Source organism: Perna viridis, chromosome 13, assembly GCF_037379345.1.
Source record: "Perna viridis isolate PV_CMFRI_1.1 ecotype Kerala chromosome 13, ASM3737934v1, whole genome shotgun sequence".
NCBI classification, from domain to species: Eukaryota; Metazoa; Mollusca; class Bivalvia; order Mytilida; family Mytilidae; genus Perna; species Perna viridis.
Window position 1 is genome coordinate 14,494,629 of NC_142457.1, and position 27,983 is coordinate 14,522,611.

Consider the following 27,983-nt stretch of genomic DNA (forward strand, 5'->3'; position numbering starts at 1 on the left):
CTGTAAAGTGTTTATATACCAATCATTTCCGAAGAACTTTTTTACATTCCCAGTTCAAAATCGTCGTATCTTTTTTTTGCATATCAAACTTTGAATTTTGTAAGGCATAGTGGAAACCCATGTAAATGTAAATGCAAGGCCTTTATTATGATGTAGTACAATTTATTATCATTTGCATTATTGCTTCTAAGTTATTACCGGATAATATTCATTTGCAATGAAGCGGGTGTCAATGGTGGGACAGGACTTTCCCTTCGGGGAACACATGGTGTTTTTTTTTTTTTCTTTTCTTTTTTTTTTACTGTAAGTGCTTTAGTGCTTTGTGTGACGTCCTCTCTCCCTTTTCGTCGGGTTGTATGTGTATATTTTTTTTTATTTGGTTCCCTACATTGGGTATGTATAACGTTTATGATTTATGTGTTTAGGTTTAGTCCATGTTTTTTTTTTTATTTGATTTTGACGTATTTGAATTATTCCACTGCTGACGCTTCGGTATTTTGCCGATATTATGAAATGGGTATGAGTTTACTTATCTCAAAACATATTTCGTTTTATTTTCTTTTTTTTTAATTTGGAATCAATACCAACCAATGAATGTATACCGTGCATCTTCATTTTTGCAGATACGCAACAATAAATCATAAATTTAATATAAATGAAACTACTAAAAACGTGTTTAGTACAAAAACTCTATTGACTTAGTGAATTTATCTTTATTTACAGTTGAACATTAAACAAAAGTATAATTGATTTATTTGAAAGTTCATTAAAAATAATATGAGAAAAACTACAATTAACATTATCATGAATAAAAAAGGGGCGTTTTATTCTGCGCTGTGGTAGTTTTTGAAAATAAATATTTTGGTCATTAAAGATTAAATAAAAAGTCTGGCTTCCACCTTCTTTTTAACTGAATACATTATACTACATCAGTCCATTAACATCATATTAAGTAAAGTGAAAATATATACGTTAGCTCTGGTGTGGTTGAAAATTTTCTGACAAAAGTTGTCAGGCAATTTCAGATTCAAATGTTGTCCCCTAAACAATGCATAAAAGTCAATCAAAATACATATGCATGCAACTTTACTTGTATCACGAATCAAAATGTGATTCACGGGTGAAAAGCCTACATATTTTTATTTTTGATATTTTGTTTAAATTGCCATAGTAAACAGAAATTAACTTTCAGTTTTTCATATAAGCCGTGTTTTTAGGAGATAAAAATTATATAGAATGCACTGTAATTTTCAAAGTTAAGGGAGATAACTCTGTAAATGACACTAAAATACAATAGAATCTATTGGATTTTCAATGATGATGATCTCCCAAGATCAGACAGATTGGAATGAATAATTACACATTTCATAGTATAGACTCATAAGAAGACTTAATTACAGAAATAAAAATATAGAGCCTTTTTTGGGGTGTATCACATTTTTTTTCAGATTTTGCATGATTCTTACAAAGATAGCTAATTTACAATAAGAAAAAACTTCCTGATGTATACAACACAACTTATTGACTAGCCAATAGCAGTTTTTTTTTTCAATGGGTTCACATTTACATAATATAGGTTATTCTCTTTGTGTCAAAAGCTTATCGAATAATGCATACATCAACCATTGTATACTCAAAAACATTACTATTCATTGTTACTCAGAGTTTAGTTTGTGTTTGGTCCATCATTTTCCGCAGTGTCATTCCCCATAGCAGAGCCTTGTTTTTGTCCGGAGTTTTGAAAATGTATTTTCTGTCCGACGTGTACAAGACAATAGCAGTGTCTTCTGTAAGAAAAGTAAACACAAGTTATTGAATAAGACAACAATTAAAAAAATCAACAACAACAAAAAACAATCAATAACAACAACAACAACAAAAAAAATAGGAAAAAACCGGCGTAATGTAGGGTAATATCACAATTACCAAATTGAGCAGTAGTCAAAAGGTATAGTCAGAAGGGAAGTCCGTATAACCAATGACAAAACCGGAAATTTGGAAACTACCAAATGATTTGGTACAGGCATTTTAATATGAAAGTGGGTTAAACCAACTTCTATTGCGTTAAACCTCACACTTCCATTACGGTTATTTTTTCCTGGTATAGTTCAACAATAATAAACTCGAGAACATAAAAAGAAGATAGTTGTCTAATAAAAATTAATAATTGGTCCTGTAATTCAGTTATTCAACGTCATTAAAATCAGATTTCTTTACCAGTAGTGGCACTTGAGAATATCTAATTTGCCTGAGTTTTGAATACCAATATAGTCAAATTGTATCATTTTGCTTGTTTTAGTCTGCGCAGAATTCTATTTTTTGTCGAAAACGAGGATATGTATATTTTGCTATCCGTACACGTATGGATCAAACTATCAATTGAAGAAAAAACTCACCACAATGAATTTACAACATGTACACATTAGCAAACTTGAACTTTGCACTGTGATCATTTACACAAGTGAATAAAATGGATAATTTTCCACCCGTATGTTAATTTACATTCATGCTCATACGAAAATTTGGTCATGAGAACGGTTTTTTTTAAACCCTTATGCGGACAAGAGAAAGGTACATTATTAACATTACGCTCAAACGCTCAAGCTAATATGCATGGATACTTAGTGATATTGCACAAGTGAATAAAATGAAAGACATTGACTAAAATTACCAATACAAGAGTACCAAGAAAAGAATTTTTAAATGTTTTTTTTAACTTCAAAAGGAGAACTCGATGACTAGCCCACAAGGGCACCGGGCAAATAAAGCGCAATAGGTGCACGGGAGGGAAGGGGGAGTTACTTACCAGATAAACAGGTACGGGTACATATATTTTGACAATGAAAAACTGACACCCATTTGTATACATGTAATGCATTTATGTAACCCATCCGCTAAGCAAGGGTTACGATCCTGCCCTTCCCATTGCCTGAAGGGAGGAAAGGGGGGCAAGACTGCATAAACTGGCTCACTTATTCATTCTTCATGTGAAGCAGACAGACGTGATTGGCTGACCAAAAACTAAAATTTTGACACTGTAAATGTTCAAAACAACAATGCTACCTTGTCAAAATATGACAACAGGTGTAAGGCAGAATTCAATGCACAAACCACTTACTGCTCTGTACATGTATGTTTACCCAGCAAAAAAAAGGTATGTTTATAACAACTTACTGACAGTCAGTAGCAAACGATAGATCGTATCCAATATTTGTAAAAAACCTGATCAGAGCCCCTCTTTTTTCTAATATTATTGATTCGCCCCTGTCCTGGAAAATGATGTTTCCTTTGAACTTATATTCTATAACAGTTATGTTACCATTGTGTCCTATATATACAGCTACTAAAACAGGAATCTTTTTGAGAGGTAAACAATTCTTAGAATTTTTTATTGCGTCTGAACTTCTTTCTCCTTTTTGTGTTAGAATTTGTACAAGGAATCTAGTTAGCGTTAATCAGCTCGATTAGTATAATCCGTTCAGAGCAGTGGAAGGGGTGCAGGGGTTTGGCAGCCCCTTTTTTGTAAAATTCGTCATTTTCATGTCTAAAATTGGAAAAAAAATGTAAATAATGTCCTAGCACACACACACCCTTTTCAGAGGAACCCCAGCTGGCACCCCTCCTTTCACAGTGTGGATCCGCCCTTGCAGAGGAAATTGCATTACAAGCTACAGCCTGGCACACATATACATGTAAACATAATAAAATATGAATATTGTGACAACATGCATTTACATGTACGTGTATGCACATGCTTCCATACTTCCCGAGTCGTATTTTTTTTGTTTTTGTTTTTTTTTTTTTTTTGTTTTGTTTTTCATGATTCATGGTTAAATTTGAAGTTCAAGAATATTAAGACAAGTACAATAAAAAATATGTAATTACAGCCAGTTTATGGCCCCTTCATTACATATTATAGATTATTTTTGGTAATGAGGCATATATGAAATAAGTTATATGTAATGCGATGTCAAATACTAGATTTTGAAATATTATTTATTGCTATAAGGCGTCATATATTTTTTTCCAAATTTAAATGAAATAAATGTAAAAAGAAGACATTTGGTGTACAGAGAGTATGGTTACTTATCGTGAAGTGCAAATATTTCTGAAATAATACGACCAGGTACCAAACCACCAAATAAAGACTGAGATTTCAAAAAGAAAAATATCTTGTTGGGTGTTAGAATGGGAAACTTTGCTCATTTTAAAGGCGACACTCATGAAAGTAGCTGTGATTTACGTTGCAACTTAAGAAAAATATTGTGCTTTTAATTAAAAGAATAGACATAACTAGATATTAAGAATTAAAGTTTGAACAGATACACCATCATATTGTTCTAGTTCAACACTTCCTTTTAATATATGGCGAAACTACATACACGAGTGTAGTCACATGCTTAAAACAACACTAAAATGAATTTATGTAAATGTTTCTGCATGGGCTCTGAGTTGCTAATAGTATCAGTATTCTAATTAAACTAAAACATGTATTGTACAGTGGCGGATTCATCAGGAGAGCGTCTCTTAAAATAATAATTATCACCATAAAATTAAGTCACAAGTGTCATATAACGTAATTCGTCTTATCTCGTACAACTATGGGTGAAATCAATCACCACCCAGAGTGTGTATATCTGGTGAAATATATGTCATCCCAACTCCCTAGAATGTTTACGACTACTGAAGGGAGTGTTTCGATAGATACGCATCTGTAAGTACAAATGTACCTTATAAACAGATAAATGCGGAGAAGACGTTCGCGCTCCCGTTTTATTGAAAAAAAAAAACATTCGCTCGACATTAAGGCAACAAACCTGAATTATTCGCCCCCTTGTTACACTTGTAAAAAGTAACCAAGTTCATAAAAAATCGGACATTTGGTCTGCTCCCCTAGCTGACCAACGTTTGGATACATTACTGTTGTATTATACCAATATAACGGCTTACGATTAAATATACATCTACATGTATTATATTTCCACATTAATGTCGGCGTGTATAATGAGGCAGAAAATAAGAAATGGTACGATATGAAAGATTAACGATTCACCAGAGAATAAATATTTCTAGTTATGATTCGATATGTCATGTACAGGGCAGATACCATAATTAATTCATATGCAAATGGGTGTTTCCGATCGAAAACTGTTTTTAAACAAAGAGGGGTGAGGTCAGATTATTATTGCCTAATTCCGCTCTAATTTTTCTGCATACCTTTTTTTTTCAACAGAAACTGCCCTTTGATATCCGCTATTTTTACGTGCATTTCTAAACGGCGGAATTTATGTAAATGAAACATTTCTTCGTCTCACACCGCGTTGAATTGTAGAGTAAGGCTAATATTCATAGCACGAAAAGTTGTTCTCCCTACATCCCTCTAAATGTGATTAATTGAGAGGTACATGTAATTCAAAAATTGTACATATCTGAAGTTCTATAATTTAGTTCATTTTTTGACTTAGCTGCATAGATCGAGTTCGATTTGAAACTGTAGAAACCAGAAAAGACTAAGGCTAGCAGTTCATCTAAACTAATTATCGAACAGAGGTGTTCATTGTAAATTGACAAAGATTTGGATAAGATTGTTTTCTGAAGATACATATATTGCCATTTTGTTAAAGATGTTCGAATCACAGTACATTTCAGGCAGTGTACGTACATGTATAGGTACACAGTGCAATTTGTTAAATATTTGTTTCATCCCACACGGTTCGTTGATATGATAAAAGAAACAAAGCAATATTGAATGAATGCTACTATAGAGTTTCAACCTTCAAGTGTGTGCGATGGCGGATCTAAAATACGGAAAGGGGGGAGGTGTCAGGGATTTTACAGAGAATTTCAATATGTTGTAGGGTGCGATTTGACGGACTGCCTACATATGCATCTGACTATAGTGTACATGCATGTGCATGTATTTGGCGAGAAGTTTCTGGAAATTTATTTAGCTATATTGTAGCGACGCCGTAAGGCGATATGCAACACCGTCGTGGTTACAGCTTTGTATTGTTCTAAAATAAGGCTATGTTATGATATCAAAAGAGAGTATAAGGGATAGTTGAATGATTAATTGTAATGATAGGAAAAGTTAGAAAGAAAGTAAATGACGTATTATTAAGTAAGCAACAAAACATAAAACACGAGATAAACCAGTATAAAAAAAGGAACGAATGACCGCAATATGAATTCATTCATTTATATACATGTATATTCGAATAAGCTTAAAATGTCTTATTAAACGCAAAATGAGTTAAGACGGTAAAAAAATGTCTGAATAAACGCAAAATGCTTTAGTCAGTTTCAAAGCGTCTGCTTAATTACAATGTAAGTTTAATCAGTCCAAATACGTCTGATTAAACGCAAAACACGTTTGATCAGTCCAAAAACGTTTGATTATACGTAAAATACGTTTTATCAATAAAAATATGTCTCATTAAATGCAAAATAAGTTTAGACAGTTAAGTGACTTACTAAGTCAATATTCCACTTAAACATTTACTACAAAAGACTGTACCAACAGTATCAGTCTAATTCAGTACTGTTGACAATCATTATCAGTTGCATATGGACTGTATCAGTTACATTATGACTTATCATGGTACGACCACTCAGTCGTTTTTTTTGTTTTTTTTTTTTTTTTTGTTTGTTTTTGTTGTTTTTTATTTTTGTTTTTTTTTAAAGTAGTGAAAGTAGCAGTATACAATTACCACCATTCACAATCAGTTAAATCTAAAGTCAAAACAGAGCAGAAAATATTAACAATAAAAAAATGAAAATAAAAAGAATTGTATCCAATAAAGATTATGTAAATCCAAGCAATGTGTCATGACTGTTGGGGAAAATAAGCAGGTTAAATAAAACTTATTAGCAATTGGGATTTTACTTAAATTGTCCTCAGGTTAAAGAGACAGTCAAGTAAACCTATTCAAAATAAAGAGAGAAATTATGTATATACAGTAACGAAAATAAGTCGCAAATAAAATTGAATTAAACATAATATATTTACATGACATCTTATACACACAAAACAGACAGAGAGCAAGTATTTATTCAATTTATAACAGGGAAACGAATTCGTTTCTAATATGTCTATTCATTTATCACCCATTGTTTATTGCAATGACATGTTGCAGATTTGGCTCGTAATATATCCAACTTCAAACCAATCAGTTCTAAGTAATTAGTCATTCCAAACATTAGTCTTATGTGAACTATCTCCGTACACACATTGTGTTTAATTCAAATTTAAATGATATGATACATCAGAAAAATTCAACATTCATTATGTTTTATTTTATTTTATTTTATTTTTATTTTTTTTTTTTCATTTCATGTACATTTGTATTTATTATCAATAAAAAAACATAAACAAAAAGAAGCAATAAAAAAAGAAAATTTAAATGCGAAACATAACGAGTTTAAGCTGTAAATAGAAATCAGTTGATAGAGCAGACTTTTCATTAATGTCGACAAATACTTATGCTTACCATTGAGTTTTATGGTTTCAATGTCTTGGATGCGGTTTAAGGGTATACTTTTGTTCATGCTATTTAGATGTGATCCCCACTTCAGATGTTTCTTCCCATTTGTGTCTATTGCCAGAAACACATCCCTGTCCCATCCAGTACGTGTGGACTTCGTAAAATAGTCTACAAAGAGTAATCAAGGGAACCAAGGTTATAGCGGTAATCAAAAGAATGTAATCCAGGGACAAAGACCAGACATGGAAAACAGACATACACAACAAAGAACATAAAGTAACTAACATCATACATACAAAGTAACAAAAGAAATGAGCACTTAAAACTGGGAGCATGCACCAGGTGCACCGGTAGGATAAGCGTCCTCTGCTTTACTAGAAACACCCGCCGAGTTGCTCATAAAAAGTCAAGTCCGATTTCTAAGTGTAGGTCAAGATATGAGGCTGACTTCACAGTGTCTGTAGTATCCTTTATCTCAAGTTCTTTTGGGTAGATGCGATGTATCAAATCCCAGAAATTAGGATTGTTTAAAGATAATACGTCATCTATATAGCGGAATCTGAGATTGAAGGATCTAACCAAACGATATTCTTCCTTTGTGATCAGATTAGCTAAAAAGTCAGCCTCATAAGAGTGAAGGAATAGGTCAGCAAGTAAAGGAGCACAATTTGTTCCCATTGGAATGCCAACCGTTTGTTGAAAAACACGTCCACCACACTGGACAAATATGTTGTCGATTAAAAATTCCAGCATTTCGTAAAGATCTTCCTCTGTATATTTGGAAGATGATTTGGAATTATTTCTTACAAAGTATGAGGAATCTCTACCAAGAACTATATATTTGTATGTAGGTGTACCAAAAGCATGTATCAATGATTATTGCAAGATTACAGAAATACCGAATACCGAATATAACAACGCATTGATCATTTTAAAACCACACCAAATAAGATGACAAAATACGAAGGTGAAATCATAATCACGTTTTAAAGGTGATTTGTAGATTGGTTGCTTGTAAGTTAACGTTACAAGAGGAAAGCCTGGTCATGTTAAAGCGACAGAAAATAAATTTAGAATGTAGTTAGATATTTTATTTCTTATGTATACAATCGAAATAAATCATTCGTGTAATTTACTATGGTTTCATTTTTTCGTAGGGAATCTATATTTGGGATTGTTTTTCGTGGGCGAATCAATGTTTGTTATGGCTTATTGGCCTTGGTGCAACATGATTTATGTAGTGTCAATTTTCGTTTGAATGACGTTAAGTATTCTCGGATGTTTCGATCTTTCCACTTAAAAGTGAAATTCGGTAAACTCGGGGTTTACCTTCTGTCTTAAACATAGCAATGGCGTCTGAGTTGAATTTTGATTGACTGAAAGTCTTATTCGTAATCGGGGAAGTCAAAAGAGAAGCAACAGTTTCTGAATAGATGTTTAATCTACGTTAATTACATTCGTTATCAAAATAACTTCGAGTAATGGGCAGTGTTGAGAAATACGTTTCCTCAGAAATAAATGCCGTCAAAATATTTGCTTTTTAATCTCCAGCAAAAAAAGTTTACTAAGGCATTATTCAACTGTAAATACGTAAAACTGGTCCTTGGCTTTTAAATGTATTTTATTGACCCACGAACCACTATCTCTAACAACAAGAATTGATACCAAGGACTTCAAATTAAACCACAGTATGTAATGATATCATCTTACAGCTATGCAAAGACAAATTTAATAAGAGTTGTGCTGTAATGAAGGTTTGTTATATTTGAAAATGGGAATAGTTGGTGTAGACAGTTTTGCCAAATGAAGGGCTTAATTGAAAGCGAGATCAAGGAATATTTAAGGAAAGTAAATTAGAAATCAACCTGGGTACATATATGTATACAGTCCAATAATAATTTGAAATAAACTTGTGAACATCAAATAAATAGATGTATTGAAATTATGTCAGTTCAAATCTCCTTCTATATCATGTGAATAAGATTTACTTCAGAAATACCTTCTTAACACATATTTGTCAGAGTACAGGTTTCAATATATTTTCAAAAACAATGTATGTACTTACCAGCAGTCCCTGTTGTCATCCTTCTATTGGAACAGATTGATACATCATATGAAGTCATTTTCAGGAGTGAAATATCCGGATTAGAAACAAATCTCTCAATCATTAATAACATGAAATTCAGCATGTGTTCGGCTTTTTCGTCGTCGATAATCAGAGTGCTACAGCCTAGTTCAAGCTCAAGTTTGCCGGAGTTTTTATCACTCCAAACATACAACAAAGTTTCATTGTAATAATTTCCGGACTGAATACGCTTGAATTGAACAGGACTTCTCAAAACTAGTGATGATGTCCTTGTTGTGTCTTCCATGACAATGTGATGCCTGAAGACATCATTAACCTCGCATTCATTAACGTATGATAAAATTTGCATAAATGGCATATATCCATATTGTAATGACTCGACGATTTTTGCTTTATTTCTATAGAGAATGTTTGACACAAATTCGTCTTCGTCGGTAAAATTAATAAAAAGCGGAATTCTGTTCGTGAATCGATTTGCAACAGTTCTCAAAGCAGAGAAGAACATCCGACAATCGATAGTTGTCATTAGTGTGATAATAGGTTGTTGTAGTTCCGTATGCAGTAAAATCTCATACAAAGTCGAGAAAAAGTGAAAGTTTGTCAATTTATACCGATCAAGCATTTTTTGAAGACTTTCTTTAATCTTTGTGGGGACATTCAGTTGGTGCATCTTGAAATGTTTCGGATCAGTCCCTAAATTCCCTGATGTAGAAAGAGACATAGGCATAAGATTGACGGGGATAGATGACTTCCAGTATGTTTCTAGCGCATCATGGTCTTCTAAAAGTTTTTGCTCTAAAATATCAGCTATATCTGTATGTACATGTGGTTCCGGAACTGGAATATCTGGTCGAAGGTATTGCATCATCAAAGAAACTGATGTTAAATCAAATGCTAAATGATTGAATATAAATCTGATCAGTGCCTTTCTCCCTTTATGAGCAAAAAAAACTCTTATTGGCAAATCCTTGGCTGGATCGAAAACATAATCACTCGCATTTGGTGGATGACGTGTCTTGTGTAAAAGCAGAGATACATCAACAACTCGGAAATCTATTTTCACCGAGTCAGGTTCTACAATTACTCGTTTAACACCGTAACGTATCGCATTGTCGCCCGGTAGAAACAATGTTCTTGCGGCTGGATATAAATAATGAATTAACATCACTTTTTCACGCCAATAATCGATATTGGCTAGACTAGACTTAGTTTCTACATCACCAAACATATAAAGTGAAGGATCAAATTTGTCTCGTAAGTACGCATTATATGCGCGTCTTTCGTATTGTGTCATCGAGTAAGAAACATTTAAAGCATTCTCAGTCCGCTCATTTTTTTGAGTGATTTGCAGCGATGACCTGTCCAGTTTTGAATATATTTCGTCAGCCAATGTGCGCAGTGTAATGCCATCTGTAAGCACATATACGGATGATATTTTTATGTGCAATGTCTTCGTTATAGCTTGAGTAAATGTCATGGCTAGCATGGAATCCACTCCAAGTGCTGATATCAAAGTTGATTCAGTGATCATTGAATTATTGACGCCAAATACGTTCGATGCGATTTGCCTCAAAATATTGAATACCAACTTATTTTTTTCAATGGGCGTTTTTGTGGAGAACTGTTCCAAATTAAAACGAGTGGCATCAACTGCCGTAACTTTTGATGACGTCTTGGTTTTAATCAGATTTCTGAATCGGTAGGACACTAGTGGTTTATCTTGTGATGCCAACCCTAAGGCCACCGTATCCCAGTTAAATACACCAAGAGTTATCTGTGGTATGTCATGTTTAAGGACTTCTATTAGACACCTATTGATGGTGTCGACATCGAGAGATCGGAGTCCACGTTTCCATAGAATGTCTTCTAGGGTATTGTCATCCATAGCCATACCGACGTTTAATGGACCCCAATTGATTCCTTGGGCCACGAGTCCTAGATGCCGTCGGAAATAAACAAAGGAATCTATTAACGAATTTGCAGCTCCATAATTTGTCTGTCCTGCATTTCCAAAAACTGACGTCATTGACGAATGAACAAGGAAATAGTCAAGGTTTAATTGCTCAGATATCAAGTGAAGATTCCACGTGCCTAATACCTTTGGACGCATCACTTTTTCTAGCTTTGCTCTCGTCATTGATAGGAATACACCATCGTCAAGAACACCAGCGCCTTGAAAAATACCTTTAATAGGATAGACAAATTCATCTTTAACTTCTTCAATTGCTTTTTTTAAGGATTTGAAGTCAGTGATATCAGCCTGTTTTGATACGACTAAACACTCTCGAAGCTGGCTAATTTCATCCAACATTGATAAATGTTCCTTAGAAGGTTGTCGACGTGAAATGTTCGCAATAATACCTCCGCCTTCTTTGGCAATTTTTTTCATGACTTCGAATCCCAAACCGGTTAGCCCTCCGATTACAATATAAATTGCATTCTTTCTGAAGATGAGATTGTCGGGTAACCTTATCCCAGTCTGCACGTCCTTCATATCAGTTGGCATGCTGATAATGTCAAACCGTGGAAATAAAGGATTGCTTCTGTTTTCTGATGGAAAAACGAACTTTTCTTTCCGTATCAAAGAAGATATTTGTTTTAGCGATTTTGTTATTGATTCTTTCGACAACGTATTTTCAATCTCAATACAATCTATTGTTGTTTGGTGAGAATGAGCAAGAACATAACGCTCCACCTCTTTTGCAAGAAACTGGCGTATTGCAACTATTCTCTTGACAGTCGAATTTCCTTTTATGAATTTATGAGCTAGCCTTAAGTCAAGTCTCGTCATTAAGATCAAAGAAACATCATTCTCATTTCTAATCGGTAATTTTTTCGAAGAACAAACAATTACCTTCCCAATATGCCGAGAAAGCAATAGACGTTTTATTATTTGGACATAAAACTCGTTTTCATCTTCACAGAGGATTACATAATTTTCTTTTGAGGGACATCTGTCTATCAATTTCCACAGTACCGTCATCAGACAAAACATTCCAGGTTTGTAATTAGGTAAATTATTCCTCAGCACAATGCAGGATTTCGGTACATTAATAACTGACTGAACTTTGAGAGGATAACAAGCAACAACTTCATCTCCAACATTGAAGCTGCTCTTGTGGTCAGTTTGTAAAATTGTACCAAACACCTCAAATGTAAGAACTCCGTAACCGTCTTGGGTATCATTCGTAAACGTCTTTAATAGATTAACTGCGTGTTCGAAGGTTAATGGATATAGTTCTTTGGGGTGTATATAGGCCTCGGAAACTTTAATCTTAACATTTTTATTTGCATCGTTTTCATCTATTTCTTGCAATGCATAGAAGCAATTTTCAACACATTCAAGTTTCGTACTACGTAATTCAGCAACACATAAATGATCAAACGATTTGACACGTGGTATCATTTTACGATCAAGATCTGTTTTTCGGACAAATTCATTTTCAAATATCTCATTATGTCGTATCGCCATCTCAGGTTTTTCGATAAACGCTATATGTTTTAATATATACTTTAAAGGATTTATGTTCTGTTCTGTATCTTGATCAATATCTATTAAATACAACCTAAAATCATGTTCCCGAAGGACGGTCCGAACTAGTCCCCATAACTCCGATCCAATTATATTGGTCACTTCGTTGTTAGTTACGGGTTGTGTGTTTTGTGTCACGATATAAATAGGAATATCCATATCTCTTTCGGCAAGGTACTTCAAAATAGTTAAAAATACGTCACAGTTGTTCATGATGTCATTAAATAAGACGGAACCGTCTTGTTTGTAGACACTTTTCATGTTTCCTGTAGCAAATATAATTTTACATTTTGGGGAAAATCCATGGTTCTTTACAAGGTTGTCTTCCAATGCTTTCTCAACTACATGAGAGTCATTTCCCTGCAACAATGATACTTTAAATGCATCATTCAAGTGTTCTTTTATTTCATTATTTATGTTGTTGGCCATAGACACAATAAACAACTTTTCGTCTTTAAAATCTGTATCAACTCCATTCGTTTTGCTGTATGCCATTCTATCAAACGAAACGTCTTCGGAGCCTACAAAAAACTGTTTGCCGTTTGACAAGTTAGAACTCTTATAGACATTTGCAGCTGAAGATTCTGTGTCTAAATGGTCTTCTTGACGATTTGTTTTTGACCATTCTATTTTATATGCAATTCGATTAGTTTGTAAATTAATGTCTTCTATGGAGTGAAATGTGAAACCTTTAATTTCTGCTATAACTATACCGTCTGTCTGTAGCAGCAAAAAATCATACTTAGTTTGGTCTTCAATTGATGTCAATTTGTTCATATAGGCGAGCATGTGCTGCTGGGGTTCTCTCCTTAAAGTCAGACTGTTGAAACCGGAGGGAAGTTGCTGTCCTGTCGGCTTTTCCTTCAGCAGGTTATAGGTCACACCGGGCATTTGTAAAACACCATCTAAAACAGCAGGATGAAGGTTTGTCTTGTGCACATCTTTCATTATCAAATCTGGTAGAACAATTTCAACAAGACACTCATCCTTATTTTTGAAACCGTTACCAAGTAGTTTTAGTTCCGTTCCGTACGAGAATCCTAGAACTTCTAGAGTTTTGTATGTTTCTTCTTTATGATGAACAAGCATACATCTGTTCTTAATTTTCTCAACATCTACATGATTTAATTGGTCTGTATTATTTCTGGTGATAAAAGATGATGTTCCATTTGCTATTACCTCGTTTCCTGTTTCTATACTGAATGCGAGGTTCTTGTTAGGGTCGATAGATTTTAGGCGAAACTGTGCCTCGCAAGGTATTTCAGGTGAAAGACGAAGCGGCCGATGGAAATTAAGAGAAACCTCAACATCATAAACAGAAAGTTCCAGTAAATGTTTACTAGCCTCAAATGCGACCTCAGCATGAAATGCTCCAGGAACTAATATTGAATCCGCCACCTTATGTTGGTACACGTATGGCGTTGTTTTAGTGCTAATGTCTATCCTAAATGGAACACCCTTATCAGATTGCCTTTTTAGAAAAGGGTGATTGTAGCTTCCGACAAGTTTTCCTTGTTTTCGAAGTTTTGTAGATTGTGGTTCAAACAAATGTTTTGTATTATTTGGAATGCATCTTGGGATATCTGAAATCAACATGGAAAATGGGTTTATCTTCTCCATGGCTAAAGGTATTCCCAATTTATGCATCTCTGATAAAGATTTCAAAAATTTCCTTGTTCCAGATCCCTTTTCCATTGAGGAAATATCTTGAACGTCTCCGGTGAAAAATATATTTTGTAAATGGGTTCTTAACACAGGCTTTGGACCAATTTCTACGAATATGTTCAATGCATTCATATCGGCAGATGTAATTATTGCTTGGTGAAACAAAACAGGCTTTCTAACATTGTCTCGCCAATATTTTGGCGAACCGAACTGTATTGATGCCACCTCCTCTCCAGTTACCGTAGACAAGTGTTTGATGTTTGGTTGCTTTCCTTTTAAATCCTTAAGAGAGTTTTCTAAGTCGGTTGCTCCCTTCTCTGTGTAAATGCTGTGATATGCACATTTAACATCTAGTTTAGTAATTAACATGTTCATCTCTTTTTCCTGAATCTTTTTGAACGACCGCATGGCTTCGTTCACAGCATCATCTGACCCTGAGATTGTCGCAGACGTGCTACTGTTATAAACAGCAATGGTAAGTTTTTCATCAAAATCATCACATACATCCTCAATGATCTTGATAGCTAGATTACTAACAACAAACATCGAACCTCCACTAGCAGTCGAGAGAACAAGTGACCTATAGTAAGCAACTTTTACAGCTTCCCTCAATACCAGTGCACCCGATGCATAAGCCGCAGCTACTTCGCCAACTGACTGTCCTAGAATAACATCTGGTTTTACTCCGTAATAGGACAAAAGGTCAGTAAGTCCAATTTGGCATGTAAAGATAGCTAAGTGTCCAACAAATGGGTCAGATACTGCATCTTCCATTGTAGTTAACTTTTGGTAAATCGACCAATTTGTAAAGGAAAAAAGTTCACTGTCAACCTGTTCAATTGAATTACGAAATGTTGCATTGTTTGCAATCATATCTTTACACATGCCATACCAAGTAGTACCAACGCCACAAAATACGAATATGATATTCCTTGCTTGAAAAGAAGGAGTTGAAGTTTCATTGACCGTTTCAAGTTGTTTTTGTCCTTGTTCAAGCAGATCATCTTTTGAATCAGTCACAAACGCTAGTCTATACCTAAAATGGTCCCTTCGAGCAGAGCTGGTGTAGGCAACCGATGAAAGACAATCACCACCTCGACATTCAAATTTCATCAAAAAATCATATAGGCTATTTGACAAACTGGCCATATCGTGTGCTGAGATAAATACAATATAAAGCCTATCACTACCCTGTTGAACATGTTCTCAGAAGGTGTCTGATTGCTTTCAATGGGCAACTGTTGAATGATGGCATGACTGTTTGTTCCACCAAACCCAAATGAATTAGCACAGGCTACTCTGCGGCCATCTGGCAAAGTAGGCCATTCACTTTTCCCAAGGCAGACAATCATATTGTATTTGTCAAAATCAATTCTAGGATTAGGTCTCTTGAAATGTAGTGTTGGTACGAACTCTCCATATTTCATCATCAAAAGAACTTTAATTATACCAGCTACTCCGGCTGCTGATTCAAGATGTCCAATATTTGTTTTTACTGATCCTATTTTTGTGGCTGTTTTTCTGTGATTCATGTCAGATTTAGAAAAGAACTCCCCAAGGCTCTTTGCTTCGATCGGGTCTCCCACTGGCGTCCCTGTCCCTAGAAATACCAATAAAACAAAACAAAAAAATGTATTATATTTAACTATAAACTAATAAAATATCAGTACATGCTCAAGATATATGCTGTAAACGAATTATTGTGTATTTATCATTCTTAACGCTTAATCGCCAAATCTACTTGATGTTCATGATATCGGAAAATCAAGTGTAATTCTAGTTTATCTTACAGAGTTTTAATTTACATCTGAATAATATTTGAGTCTAAACATAAAGTGCATATTATATCTACATATGTACCTTCTCATTATCTGCAAAAGTATCAGATATGTACCTGTTTGCACTCGCAAACTAATTTTATATTAAAATCTTGAGTGCATGTACAAATAATAATTAATAAAATATTTCACTATAACTATTTTTCATTAATTTTAACGACCAATCAAAGTTTACGGTGTATCATGTGTCTGGGTCCATCTTCCTATGTTGCGTGCACGTACATAGTATTGACAGGGTGTTTCAATTTCATACTTTATTGACGCTATACTTCGAAAAGAAAATAATCCATGTTAAAACGGGTCTTCTCTCCAATAACCACAATCGCAGACAAAAAGAAAATTTTCACAAACAAATATGTTTATATCTAAAATACAATTCAAGGACTATTTAATAAACACGTTGATACGTTTGTAGGGACCTTGTCAATAGTCAATCTTAGTCCAGACACGCAATCATTCATTATATAATATGAGTTATCTTCTTAAATGGGGTAAATTGCCTTAAGTACATAAACATTTGGACCTTTTAGCAAAATGATCAAAAGTACATAGCAGATGTCAACGGTACAAGAAGTAATAAACTCAATTGTTATTTTTGTTAAAGTAAATAAAGATGCACTCGGCCCTCAGATAAGTCTACAAATCACATGAAAACATCACCGTATATGTGTCATCCATTAATATAAAATATGAAAAGACGAGGTCGAAATCTGTTCAGATTTTACGTGTATACAATAGTTCGTGTTCGTCTGTTTGTATATTGCGATATCAAAACTTTTTGTAAGGCATAACTTATAAAAATTTCGATCTTGAGTTGTAAGTACATACCATGAGCTTCAATATATTGCATTGTCCCGGGATCTATTTTATTCCTTGTGTACACTTCCTTTAACAACTCCATCTGCATCTTCATAGAGGGCGCTGTTATAGGTGACATAGTTCGACCATCTTGGTTACATCCGGTAATAATTGTTCCCCAAATTTTGTTGTTATCTTCTTTTGCCTGCAAACAGTATGCCTACCTTATAAAGGGGCTTCTTTGTTCGGAGATCATTTCATTAAATGATAGTTTGTATTTGGAAGCTGTCGTTTTGTACAAGCCTAAGAGCGATACCGAAGTAATAGAATTGACATACATTTGTACCAAGGGTTTGTTTTTGTATTTTCACTATTAAATAGCCCTTTCTCATAACAGTGTGAAATCAAGTCTAATGCTAACATTTAGTGCTAATGCATAATTCATTGCCCTGCACCTTCGTACATGTATCACCATGATGTAAATATGTAATACTTTAAAGTATCATTTGTATCCAAGGATTGAAAAGTGTCCAAACAAGATCGACTTGAGTTACCCTATTTATGCTTAAAATATAGTTTCACGACAGTTCATAGAATGTAAGAAAATATACTTAATGCAGACCTGTTTTAAGGACTTCAGAATAACTATACCAGCACCTTCTCCACGGATGTATCCATCTGCCGTATCTGAGAAGGTCTGACACTGTCCTGTTGGGGAAACCATCCTGGCTTTTGACAAAGGTACATATATGTCTGGATACAAAATACTATTTACACCTCCACAAATTGCCAAATCACAATCACCTATTGAAGGAAACGATCAGTAAATTGAAGTGTCAGTTTCTCTAGGAAACAGGCGGTGGGTGAACATTTGACAGTCAAGTTTAACTATTAGTACATGTACCATGAGAATAAATAATTTAGTATAAGATTTCCTATATCATTTTGATCAAATGAGTTTAAAAATATTTTACTTTATCCCCCCCCCCCCCAAAAAAAAAAAAAAAACAAAAACAAAAAAACGAAAACGAAAAAACGAAAAAACAAAAACAAAACAAAAAACAAAACAAAAACAAAAAAACATACTCTGAAAAGGCATAAAAATACCGCACTTTTAGTAATAACCTATAATATCCAGTTCAATATATACTCAATAAAATCCATATTATATCCGCACAGGAAAAAAAATAGAAAGAAAACATGCACATGTACATGCTTATTATGGTATCACTGCCAATGTTATCCATAATTATCTAGTATAAATTGATCTATTTAATAAATTACTGCTTGGTGAAATGAAAGACAGAGGTGATGATGGTGATGTATATCCAATTACTCATGCTCAAATGGACTATCTTAACAATCAATAAATGATAAACGTATACTTGAAGAAAAGGTGAAGCTGTGAAAAAAAAAAACTAAAAAAAAAGTTTTCTTTATTATTTATTATTTCTTTATTGGTAATAAAATGATAAAAAACGATGCAATTTAATTCAATCAATATGAACATTGTAGAAAAAGATGTATACTGAACAAATAATACATGTATAAGTAACTAAATAAATAATTAAAAAAAAAAAAACAAAGGACTACCTGTTTTCAATGCTTGTGATGCCAAATGTATTGCAACCAGGGACGAGCTACAGGCTGTGTCAATTGTCATGGATGGTCCTTGTAGATTGAAGACGTAAGAAACTCTAGCCGATATGATGCTCGGGGCTGTCCCAGTTAAAGTGTAGTTATTAGCAACAGCCGGATCATCAGATGTAGAACCTTTGTAGTCGTCATTCATAACACCTAAAGAAGATTAAAATAGGTACATGTATGTGTACATCTGAGTGAGTTTTTGACTAGTATGCGTGTGATCTTAAAAAAAAGTCCCTGCAAAGTATGTGCATGCCTAACAAAAACAGGAAAATGCACTTGTACTGAAAAGACACCTTGTATATTTTTTGCACGACAATGAAATAAATCACTCGGGAAAATTAGTATCACATTATATCAGTCTATAATATTTACCATATAATTGCTTTTAATAGCTTTATACATTATATATATCAACGTTTACCGTTTGTCTTGCAGATTTCGATTAGATATGGATGCCTGACGTGCGGCCTACATGTATGTACGTAAAATTCATATTTTGCAACATGTAAAGATGTGATAAAATAATGGTATACTAATTTTTATCGAAAATTATGGCTTTTAATAATAAGGAAGAATTTCCAGTCGTCGTTTGGGGTTCTCATGCGTTCTTCTATGCTTACAAATCAGAGGTTTTAGTTCAGGGTTTATAAACTCACAAGATGCTATTATACATTGTCTCGTGAGATATCATGCCTAGTCTCACGAGACAGCATACCTATGTAAACTCCAGTTTTACTGCTGTTTATATCTGATCTCCGTATGCCACCGTCCTCCAATGCCATATGTGTACATTCTAAAACATATCGCTGTTGAGGGTCCATCTTTGCAGCTTCCAGCTCACTTATTCCAAACATTTTAGCGTCGAATTCGTCGTAGCTAATAAAGTTGAAGAATAAATTAAATATACAATAGAATAATGTGATAGACTGAAACTAGCCAACAATTGCTAGCGAACTATTATATGGTCATATCTGATAACCAAAAAATCAAAGTAAACCATAACGTACCATCAAATTGTAATTGTTTTAAAACCGATAATAAAAATATTTCAATTCAATATGGAAAGGTTATCTATAAAAAAAAATCAACATTTCACGAAAACAATTAATGAGAAGCCAGTCAATGGAAACTTTTCCAACTGTAAAACAGGGGGCACCTCACTTGGACCCAATTTTAAGGGCCTTATTTGAAATAGTGCCAGGGGGTCATGGGGTATAGCGTTATAGAGAATATATAAAGAATTTTAAGGTTCTTTTAGTCATACCGATTATTAATCTGCGGCCTTATTGACAATTTAAGTTACAGCTGGGCCTCCATTTTTTAAATTTCCGACATCCCGGCAAAAAAAATCAAATTTGTCTGATTTCGAAGAAAATTGATAACTAGGTTCTTTAGGCCCTTTCGTGTAATATTAATCATCTGACAATCTGCGTCTCAGAAATAGATCCGGAAACGGGATGCGCCTTCTACACGTTTCGTGGAAACCTGAATTTTAAATATTTTAATTCTCCTGTCATAAAACTTCCTGAAAATGTCCGCCCTTTTTCTCAAAAGTACCTTATCCGACTGAGAAGGAACTTTTCAAGAAGTTAGAACATTCTTGGAAGGATGCAGAACTTAAAAAAATGGCCGCCGGACTGAACGTTACCATTTTTACACCGGGAATTTTGAATTCTTATATTAAAAAAAAAGGCTGGTCAGAGTTCCACTAAACTTGGTATAATTATTAAGCTTAATTGTCGAAACAAAATCCGAAAAAAAATTGCGTGCGTCTCGGCCGCAATTTCAAAATTGCCACCAACGCAGTCCAAAATTCCAAATTTCCGATTTAGATAAAAATTGAAAATTAGGTTCTTTAAGCCGTCCTGATTAATAATCTGCGGCTCAACTGTTAATTTGAGTTACGTATCGACCGCCATTTTCAAAATGGTCGCCACCGCGGTCGAAATTTCAAAGTTGTCAGAGTTTGATGATAATTGAAACTTAAGTTATTCAAGCCGTCCCGATTAAGAATCTACAGCCCAATTAATAATTTGAACTAAGTATCAGCCGCTTTTATTCAATAGCCGCCACTGCGGTCAAAAATTCAAAGTTGTTCAATTTCTATTAAATTTGATATTCAAGTTCTTTACGCTGTCCCAATTAATAACATGCAGTTCAATGTACGATATGTTTCTCAAAATTTCATCCGGAAACGAGAGGCGACTTTTACACGTTTCTTGGAAAAGTAAATTTCAATTATCATTATTTTTTATCGGCGAGCTTGTCCACATGTTTTCTTGCAAGTGCTTGGGAGATTTAAAAGGAACATTCACGGAAGTTAGATCTCATCACATACATGTAAATGTGTTCCCGTAAAAAAATCAAAGGAGGGGCGATTCGACCGAAAAGGGGGATAGGACATAATAAAGGACATTGCGTTATCTCGAAAACCTAGGTAGCTAGGAACTTGAAAATTGGTATAGTGGTAGAGTTTAATAAGCTGTTAATATCATGCCAAAAAGTTAATTGATATTTTATGTTACCATAGTAACGAAAAAACAGGAACTTTTGACCGATTTATGCATATTTTCTATAGTTTTTCCAAAGTTAAGGAAAGGGACTTGGAATATCTTTACTTAATTTAGCATATATATATATATATATATATATATATATATATATATATATATATATATATATATATATATATATATATATATATATATATATATATATATATAGAACCCTCCAAATATGATTAAACACCTGTTGTCCGATTTCGATCAAATTTGATATGTAATGACGTCCCAATTAATAATATGCAGTTCCATTAACATTATATGTCAAAAACAATTCAAAGGTGGGGCGCTTTGGCCGAAAAAGGAGGTACGTCATAATATAGGACATAGCGGCATTTCGGGAAATTAGGTAGCCAGGAACCTGAAAGTCAATAAATGTATATTAGTAAAGTTTGATGAGAGTTTTATTAATTGTAAGAAGAAAATGAATCGTTAATTTTAGGGTTGTCATGGTAGCCAATTTCCCCCAAATATCGAAAACCTTTAATTATGTAAACTAAGAGACCGATTTCTTTGAGCCGCAACTCCTCTGAAGGTCGAATTTATTTGTGATATGAGGTATAAATGTAGTGCTGTGTCCTTAAATTTGTCTTTTGAAACAATCTTTTCTCTACGGAAAACCCGATTTTTCGGGATTATATCAAAATTTGAAGACCGTCATTGGTCCGTGCGTTACATGTATAAGGGTGCACTTTACAGTTACATTAAGGCGCACTGTTTCGCACACCAAGTTACCCCCGAATTTGGTAAAACTTAAAATTAAAAATTGGGTGGATATAATGTTTAAATGTTGTTAAGCATTTATACGTAGACAGATGTAATATATGTAATGGTAAACAGGTGTAATTTAAATGAAAAATGGTATCCGGAACGTTTCAGTCCCCTGCCGTATTAGGTTCTCTCCTCAGCGTCAGATGGCTGATTTTCAAAATACCTTATTTCGCACTAACTTTTAGAACTAAAATTGTGAGAGAATAAATCGAAAAGGGTATTATCATTTTAACCTTTTTTCCACCTACTTCATGCATGCTTTCATCCTGTGTTAGTGTCTACGTGCCTGATATTTTATAAAACATAGTATTTGGCTGTTAGTTTTGAAAAGGCACGCCTGATTTGTACTATAACTCAGTGATATTTTTTTCCAGTATGTTATCGTGGCTACTGGATTTTATAACAATAATCACTAAATTACTTATAAATGACTTGAACATCCACACACCATGGATTTAAAAAAATACGCACTTTTTTTATGGTAAAACACTAGACATTTCTGTGCGGATTGCCTGACAACAGCTTTTTTTCAACAAAATGGGACCAAATTTTCAGAAATAACCTAACTGTATTGTACTACCTAATACGCTTTCGCGCATGCTTAATCGACGTACTGTTCGAATCATGTGTACATGTGTTACACGAGTATTCTTAGTTTGTTATTTTGCTTAACTAAACGACATCCACCTTTGTTCTGGGGTGCAAAACTGTCCAGACCCGGAAAAGCGTAGAACGTGCCGAAATAAACATCCCCCTTCTATGTGTAAACATCTGCGCCAGAAGTCCGGACTCCTACCCCTTCTTATGTGTACACTGGCATGACTGGTAAACCCCTACCCATTGTATTGAGTATAATTTAAGAATTTATTATGCTCCTTTTAACTGGGTGAATGGAGCAGAACTTTCAGAAAATTAAAGGGTGTTCAACCCAGCTATTCCTTCCCTCCCACCCCATCCCTCCCAAAAAAAAAAAAAAAAAAAAAAAACAACAAAAAAAAAAAAAAAAAACGACTGGATCATCAATCACAAACAAACATTTTCACACATTTAGAATGTGTCGAAGTAAACCTTCCACCTTTTTATGTGTAAAATAAATCTGGACCACAAATCCGCGGTAAACCTTCCCCCTTTTTTATGTTTTAAAACACCTGCACCCAAAGACAAGCCCAAAGTCTGGACACTCAAACCAGACCAAGAAGACTTTCTATAGCGTTCACATAAGCCAAATTCTCCAATATAAAAATTCAAGGTTACTCTCTTGCTGCCCACTGGCCATGGAGTGAAAACTTGGGCGAAGCCTCATGATAACCAGGAAATAGTACCAAAGGAAAAGATAATTATGTAAGGAAGGGTTAAAAAAATAAGTAATGTGAATAAAAAAGAAGAAAAAAAATTGGCTTACATGCGGTAGAAAAATACACATCTTTGCGCGTTAATTGCGCACGCAAAAAAAAAATTTCCCTGAAAGGTTAACGATCAACTCCTCTTAAACGACCAAAGCAATTCGAACAAAACTGTACACCATTGATAGATGGTCGTAAATCCTTTACAACGATTACTGATTTTGTATGGAACAAATTAGTACTGTGTCTACACTTTGCTCAATCGACCGCCATTTCGTAGGCATCCCCTAGTTGATAAATAACTAGACTTTCCTTAGTATGATTGAACGCGTATTTTGGAATACCAAAAACAGCTCCAATCTGTTTTGAAATGACCATCTTCCAATATAAGGTGCCCTCATTCAAAAAAAAAAATAAAATAAAATTCATCTGAATGTTATGAAAATTAAAAACAATATATGATTTTATTTTAACGAATGTTTCATAAACAGCTGAATGAATAAAACTTAATTTGGTAGAAAGTGGGGTGCTAAGATTAAGTGAATCTAGCTGTCAATACCAGCCACGGAAGCCAGTCGCCACTAACTTTGCCGTCAATAAAATTCAACAGAGGTGCGTTCAAAAGTTGAATGAATATATATTTAAAACGTTAAATAGGAATAAAAATACACTCGAACTCGGTTGGCTCGAACACCCGCGATTTCTCTAACACAATTCAAAGTACCAAAATTTTCTCCTATATAATCAGTATAAATAACCTTGGATTTCTCGAACTTCGATTTCTCGAAAACTCGAACTGACTAGTCGGTCCGTTCGGTAATAAATCTCAGAGAATAAACCTAACTGCATTGTCTTAATTAAATGCATATTCGAAATTTGAGGTTTGATATTACCTTTACCCGCGCAATAATTTTCGTATACTTCGAATAACATCCATATTTGAAACTACAATTTAAAAATAAACTTGACCTTTTCTTATTGGTGGTGTGGCTTTATCATAAATATTTCAGAAAACTAAACAGAAGTATGAATAGAAAAAAGGTCAAAACAAAAGAAAAAGAATACCTCAAATATCAACATGCTTTCAGTCACTTTCGAAAAACCTACAAGAATTAATTACAAATCCGATTAAAACAATAACAACAAATATTAAAAAATCCTGTCATTTCTGTTCCAACTTCGAAATCAATGGCTGGGACCAAGGTTCATTAGTCCATTTTGGGACCGGGATGAGATTTTAGGCCTACATGAGGACTATCCATTCCCAAAATAGTGGGATTTCCATATCAAATTAAAATTCAAATAATTTATTTTTCTAACACATTTTCATTAAATGGTCATGACACAATAATAACATGATAACATATCTTCCTCTGTCGTTGGGGAAATTTTAAACATTATTTAAAGCACTATTTCAAATAAGGCCCTTAAAATGGGGTCCAAGTGAGGTGCCCCCTCTTTTACAGTTGGAAAATTTTCCATCGACTGGCTTTTCATTATCTTTTTCGTGAAATGATTGATGTTTTTAATAGAAAACCTTTCCATATTGAATTTAAATATTTGTATTATCGATTTTAAAACAATTACAATTTGATGGTACGTTATGGTTTACTTTGATTTTTTGGTTATCAGATATGACCATATAATTGTTCGCTAGCTTCAGTCTAGCGTATTATGTCGACTGTCTAAGTACGTTTACTTATGGTAACAGAGATTGGGGTTATTCCAGCTTAGAGCCCCTATGTCGTTGGAACCCCGTGAAATCTCCCCCTTTTTTTAAATTGTTGGATCAATTCCTGAACTTTAAGTCATACTATACTCGGCGTCACATAAATAACATACTGTTAAAATTTGAATAAAAATACTTTCTACGACTTTATTGACACCTACCGTCGTTTAAATTGTCTTAAATGACTTGCTCATTCCTTTAGCCAAACGGCTTCTCCCTAAACAAGTCGCTTATTAGCTTAAATCATGCGTAACAAATCCTTACGGGAAAATCCCATACTAATATCCGCCATGTTGGTTTCTACGGGACGATTTGTTTACAAACAAAGTTCGTAAGTTCCCGTCGAACTCCGGTGACAATCGTCTGCTAGATCAACTTCTCGGTATTGTACGTTGTTCGCGTAAAATAAATCCGAGATATCCGAAATAACACCGAAATGCATTCTGGGTTCTTCGGTTTTTGGACAAACCATTTAAACGTAAACAACATCTCCTAGCAACCCGATCACTGTAAACATGGCCGACTTTTTACAATGTAAATATTGGCACCGAGAATTAAAATCTGACCGGAATTTAACGATTCAATGTTTAGGGAGAGGCCGTTTGGCTAAACGAATGAGCAAGTCATTTAAGACAATTTAAACGACGGTAGGTGTCAATTAAGTCGTAGAAAATATTTTCATTCAAATTTTAACAGTATGTTATTTATGTGACGCCGAGTATAGTACTTCTGTTCAATTATATTTTATTGTTTATGAACCAAAATTAAATATAAAAGGATATCGTACATCAAATCGTTCTTGAATGAAATTATATGCATTTTTTTCTATCGTGTTTGCAATTCTGTAAATGTTATATGTAGTTTTTAGACGCGTGCCATTTGACAGTATGTAATTTCAGTATTACTAATTACCCTTCAACAAGTCCAGCTCGACGGACATAGGTTTTCCCGGGTTCATCGAAATCTGCCGAATAGAAATGTTCCAAATTCCATCGTTCCTCGGGTATTTCTATCACATGGTTTTCACCGTTGACAAGAACGCGCCAGAACTCATCTATATTGTTAGCACCTGGAAATTTTCCGCCAACACCAACAATTGCGATCGCATCATCAGGAATTTGGCTTGACCTAAACAATATAGGAAAATACACTTGTATTAAATCGATTGTTTGTAGTAGAATGTCATTGTTAAAAAAAAAAAGCTTTTTACACTTCACATACTTATATGCTCTCGAAGGGAGCGTTTATGGTTGTATTATCAACTTGGTTCTGTATACTTATGGCAAGAAAAAGCATCAATATCCGGTTTGTACCTGCATTTGCGTATCTTGTGTATGTGCGATTGAGCGCTAAACCAGTCTCGGAAAATATTTACTAGTTTCGATAATTAAATACTAATCGAATCATAGTTTTTTTTCAATACAGGGTAGGCCTTATAGTCTGCAGTATGGCTCCCGGATGTTAAAGAAAATTACGTCATCAATATTACCCATAATTATCGGGTCATAAAAATTGCGAAACGAAAATGAACCAAAACGAAACGAAAATAATCGATAAAGGAAAGAATTGAAACGAAACAATTCGATGAAATGCATCAAATCGTAATAAAAGCATATTTAAACTATACTAAATGAATCAGAATGCAGCGAAAGTGAATACAATAAAAGAAATCTTTTAAGAAGTTTCGCAAATTTTAAGAACCATAATGTTTACCAGTGCCGGACAATTCGACCCAAAGACATTTCGGACCACGAAAACCAATAATTCTATATGAATGCCGGACATTTCGGCCAATAGACATATCAGACCATGACAAATAGTATAATGCTTTAGGGCAAACATATATCATTACAAAATTTACCATACTTTAAGGTATAACATATTAAATAAGAGCTGACAAAAAATTTGTTTTTATTAATGTTTCTTCGGGAGCGTTAAAAGGTTTCATCATCATATTATATATAATTCTTTTGACACTTTGATGCATTCGTTTGGATTAAATTTTAAAAAAAAGATGTGAGCTAACCTCAATTAAGGATACCTTGATCCATATTGCAGTAACCCTAATGTCGAAATAAAGAAATTTGTGAAACAGTGAAAGGATGTCTTAAATCAATGCCATGAAATGGAATATCAATGTGAAAATTGTGTAAAGCATAAAGTACTAATGGTAAGTAGCTGTACAGGAATTGATAAAAAAAACATGTGTAGACTGACGAACGGAAGGACAACATAATAACTATTTATTCCCGCCAAGCTAGTCTAGCATTTACAAAATTACATACCAATTCAGATTGTGAGCAAGTTGATCTTTGTGCAGATCATTCGAGTGATTTCTAGAGCCATCCAAGACCCCTGCATCATCTTGCGTCCGTTCATCCATCTTCAAAACGATACATATACTGTAAACCAAACTCTCATATATAGTTTGTGGTTTTTGACAACACCAAAATTTTGCTAAGAATAAATGTTTAAGGAGGTACATTGTAGACCTAGTGTAAGGAACATAACTCTTACAAATCATTGGAA

General features: G+C 34.1%; 2 protein-coding genes across 2 annotated transcripts; both read right to left on the bottom strand.

The window, feature by feature from the left end:
• Positions 1-670: 670 nt before the first annotated feature.
• LOC148599689 (uncharacterized) lies at positions 671-15,880 on the bottom strand. The gene is made up of 3 exons (XM_088557118.1): positions 9,550-15,880; positions 7,491-7,652; positions 671-1,787 (listed from the first exon to the last, which is right to left on the bottom strand). Exons 1-3 carry the CDS (start codon positions 15,878-15,880, stop codon positions 1,660-1,662), a joined length of 6,621 nt encoding a protein of 2,206 aa, XP_088413244.1. The 3' UTR covers positions 671-1,659.
• On the bottom strand, positions 15,880-27,837 carry LOC148599690 (uncharacterized). Its single transcript, XM_088557121.1, has 7 exons — positions 27,740-27,837; positions 26,367-26,582; positions 19,766-19,926; positions 18,997-19,200; positions 18,026-18,207; positions 17,434-17,608; positions 15,880-16,367 (listed from the first exon to the last, which is right to left on the bottom strand). The coding sequence occupies exons 1-7, from the start codon at positions 27,835-27,837 to the stop codon at positions 15,880-15,882; spliced, it is 1,524 nt and encodes a 507-aa protein (XP_088413247.1).
• Positions 27,838-27,983: the final 146 nt, after the last annotated feature.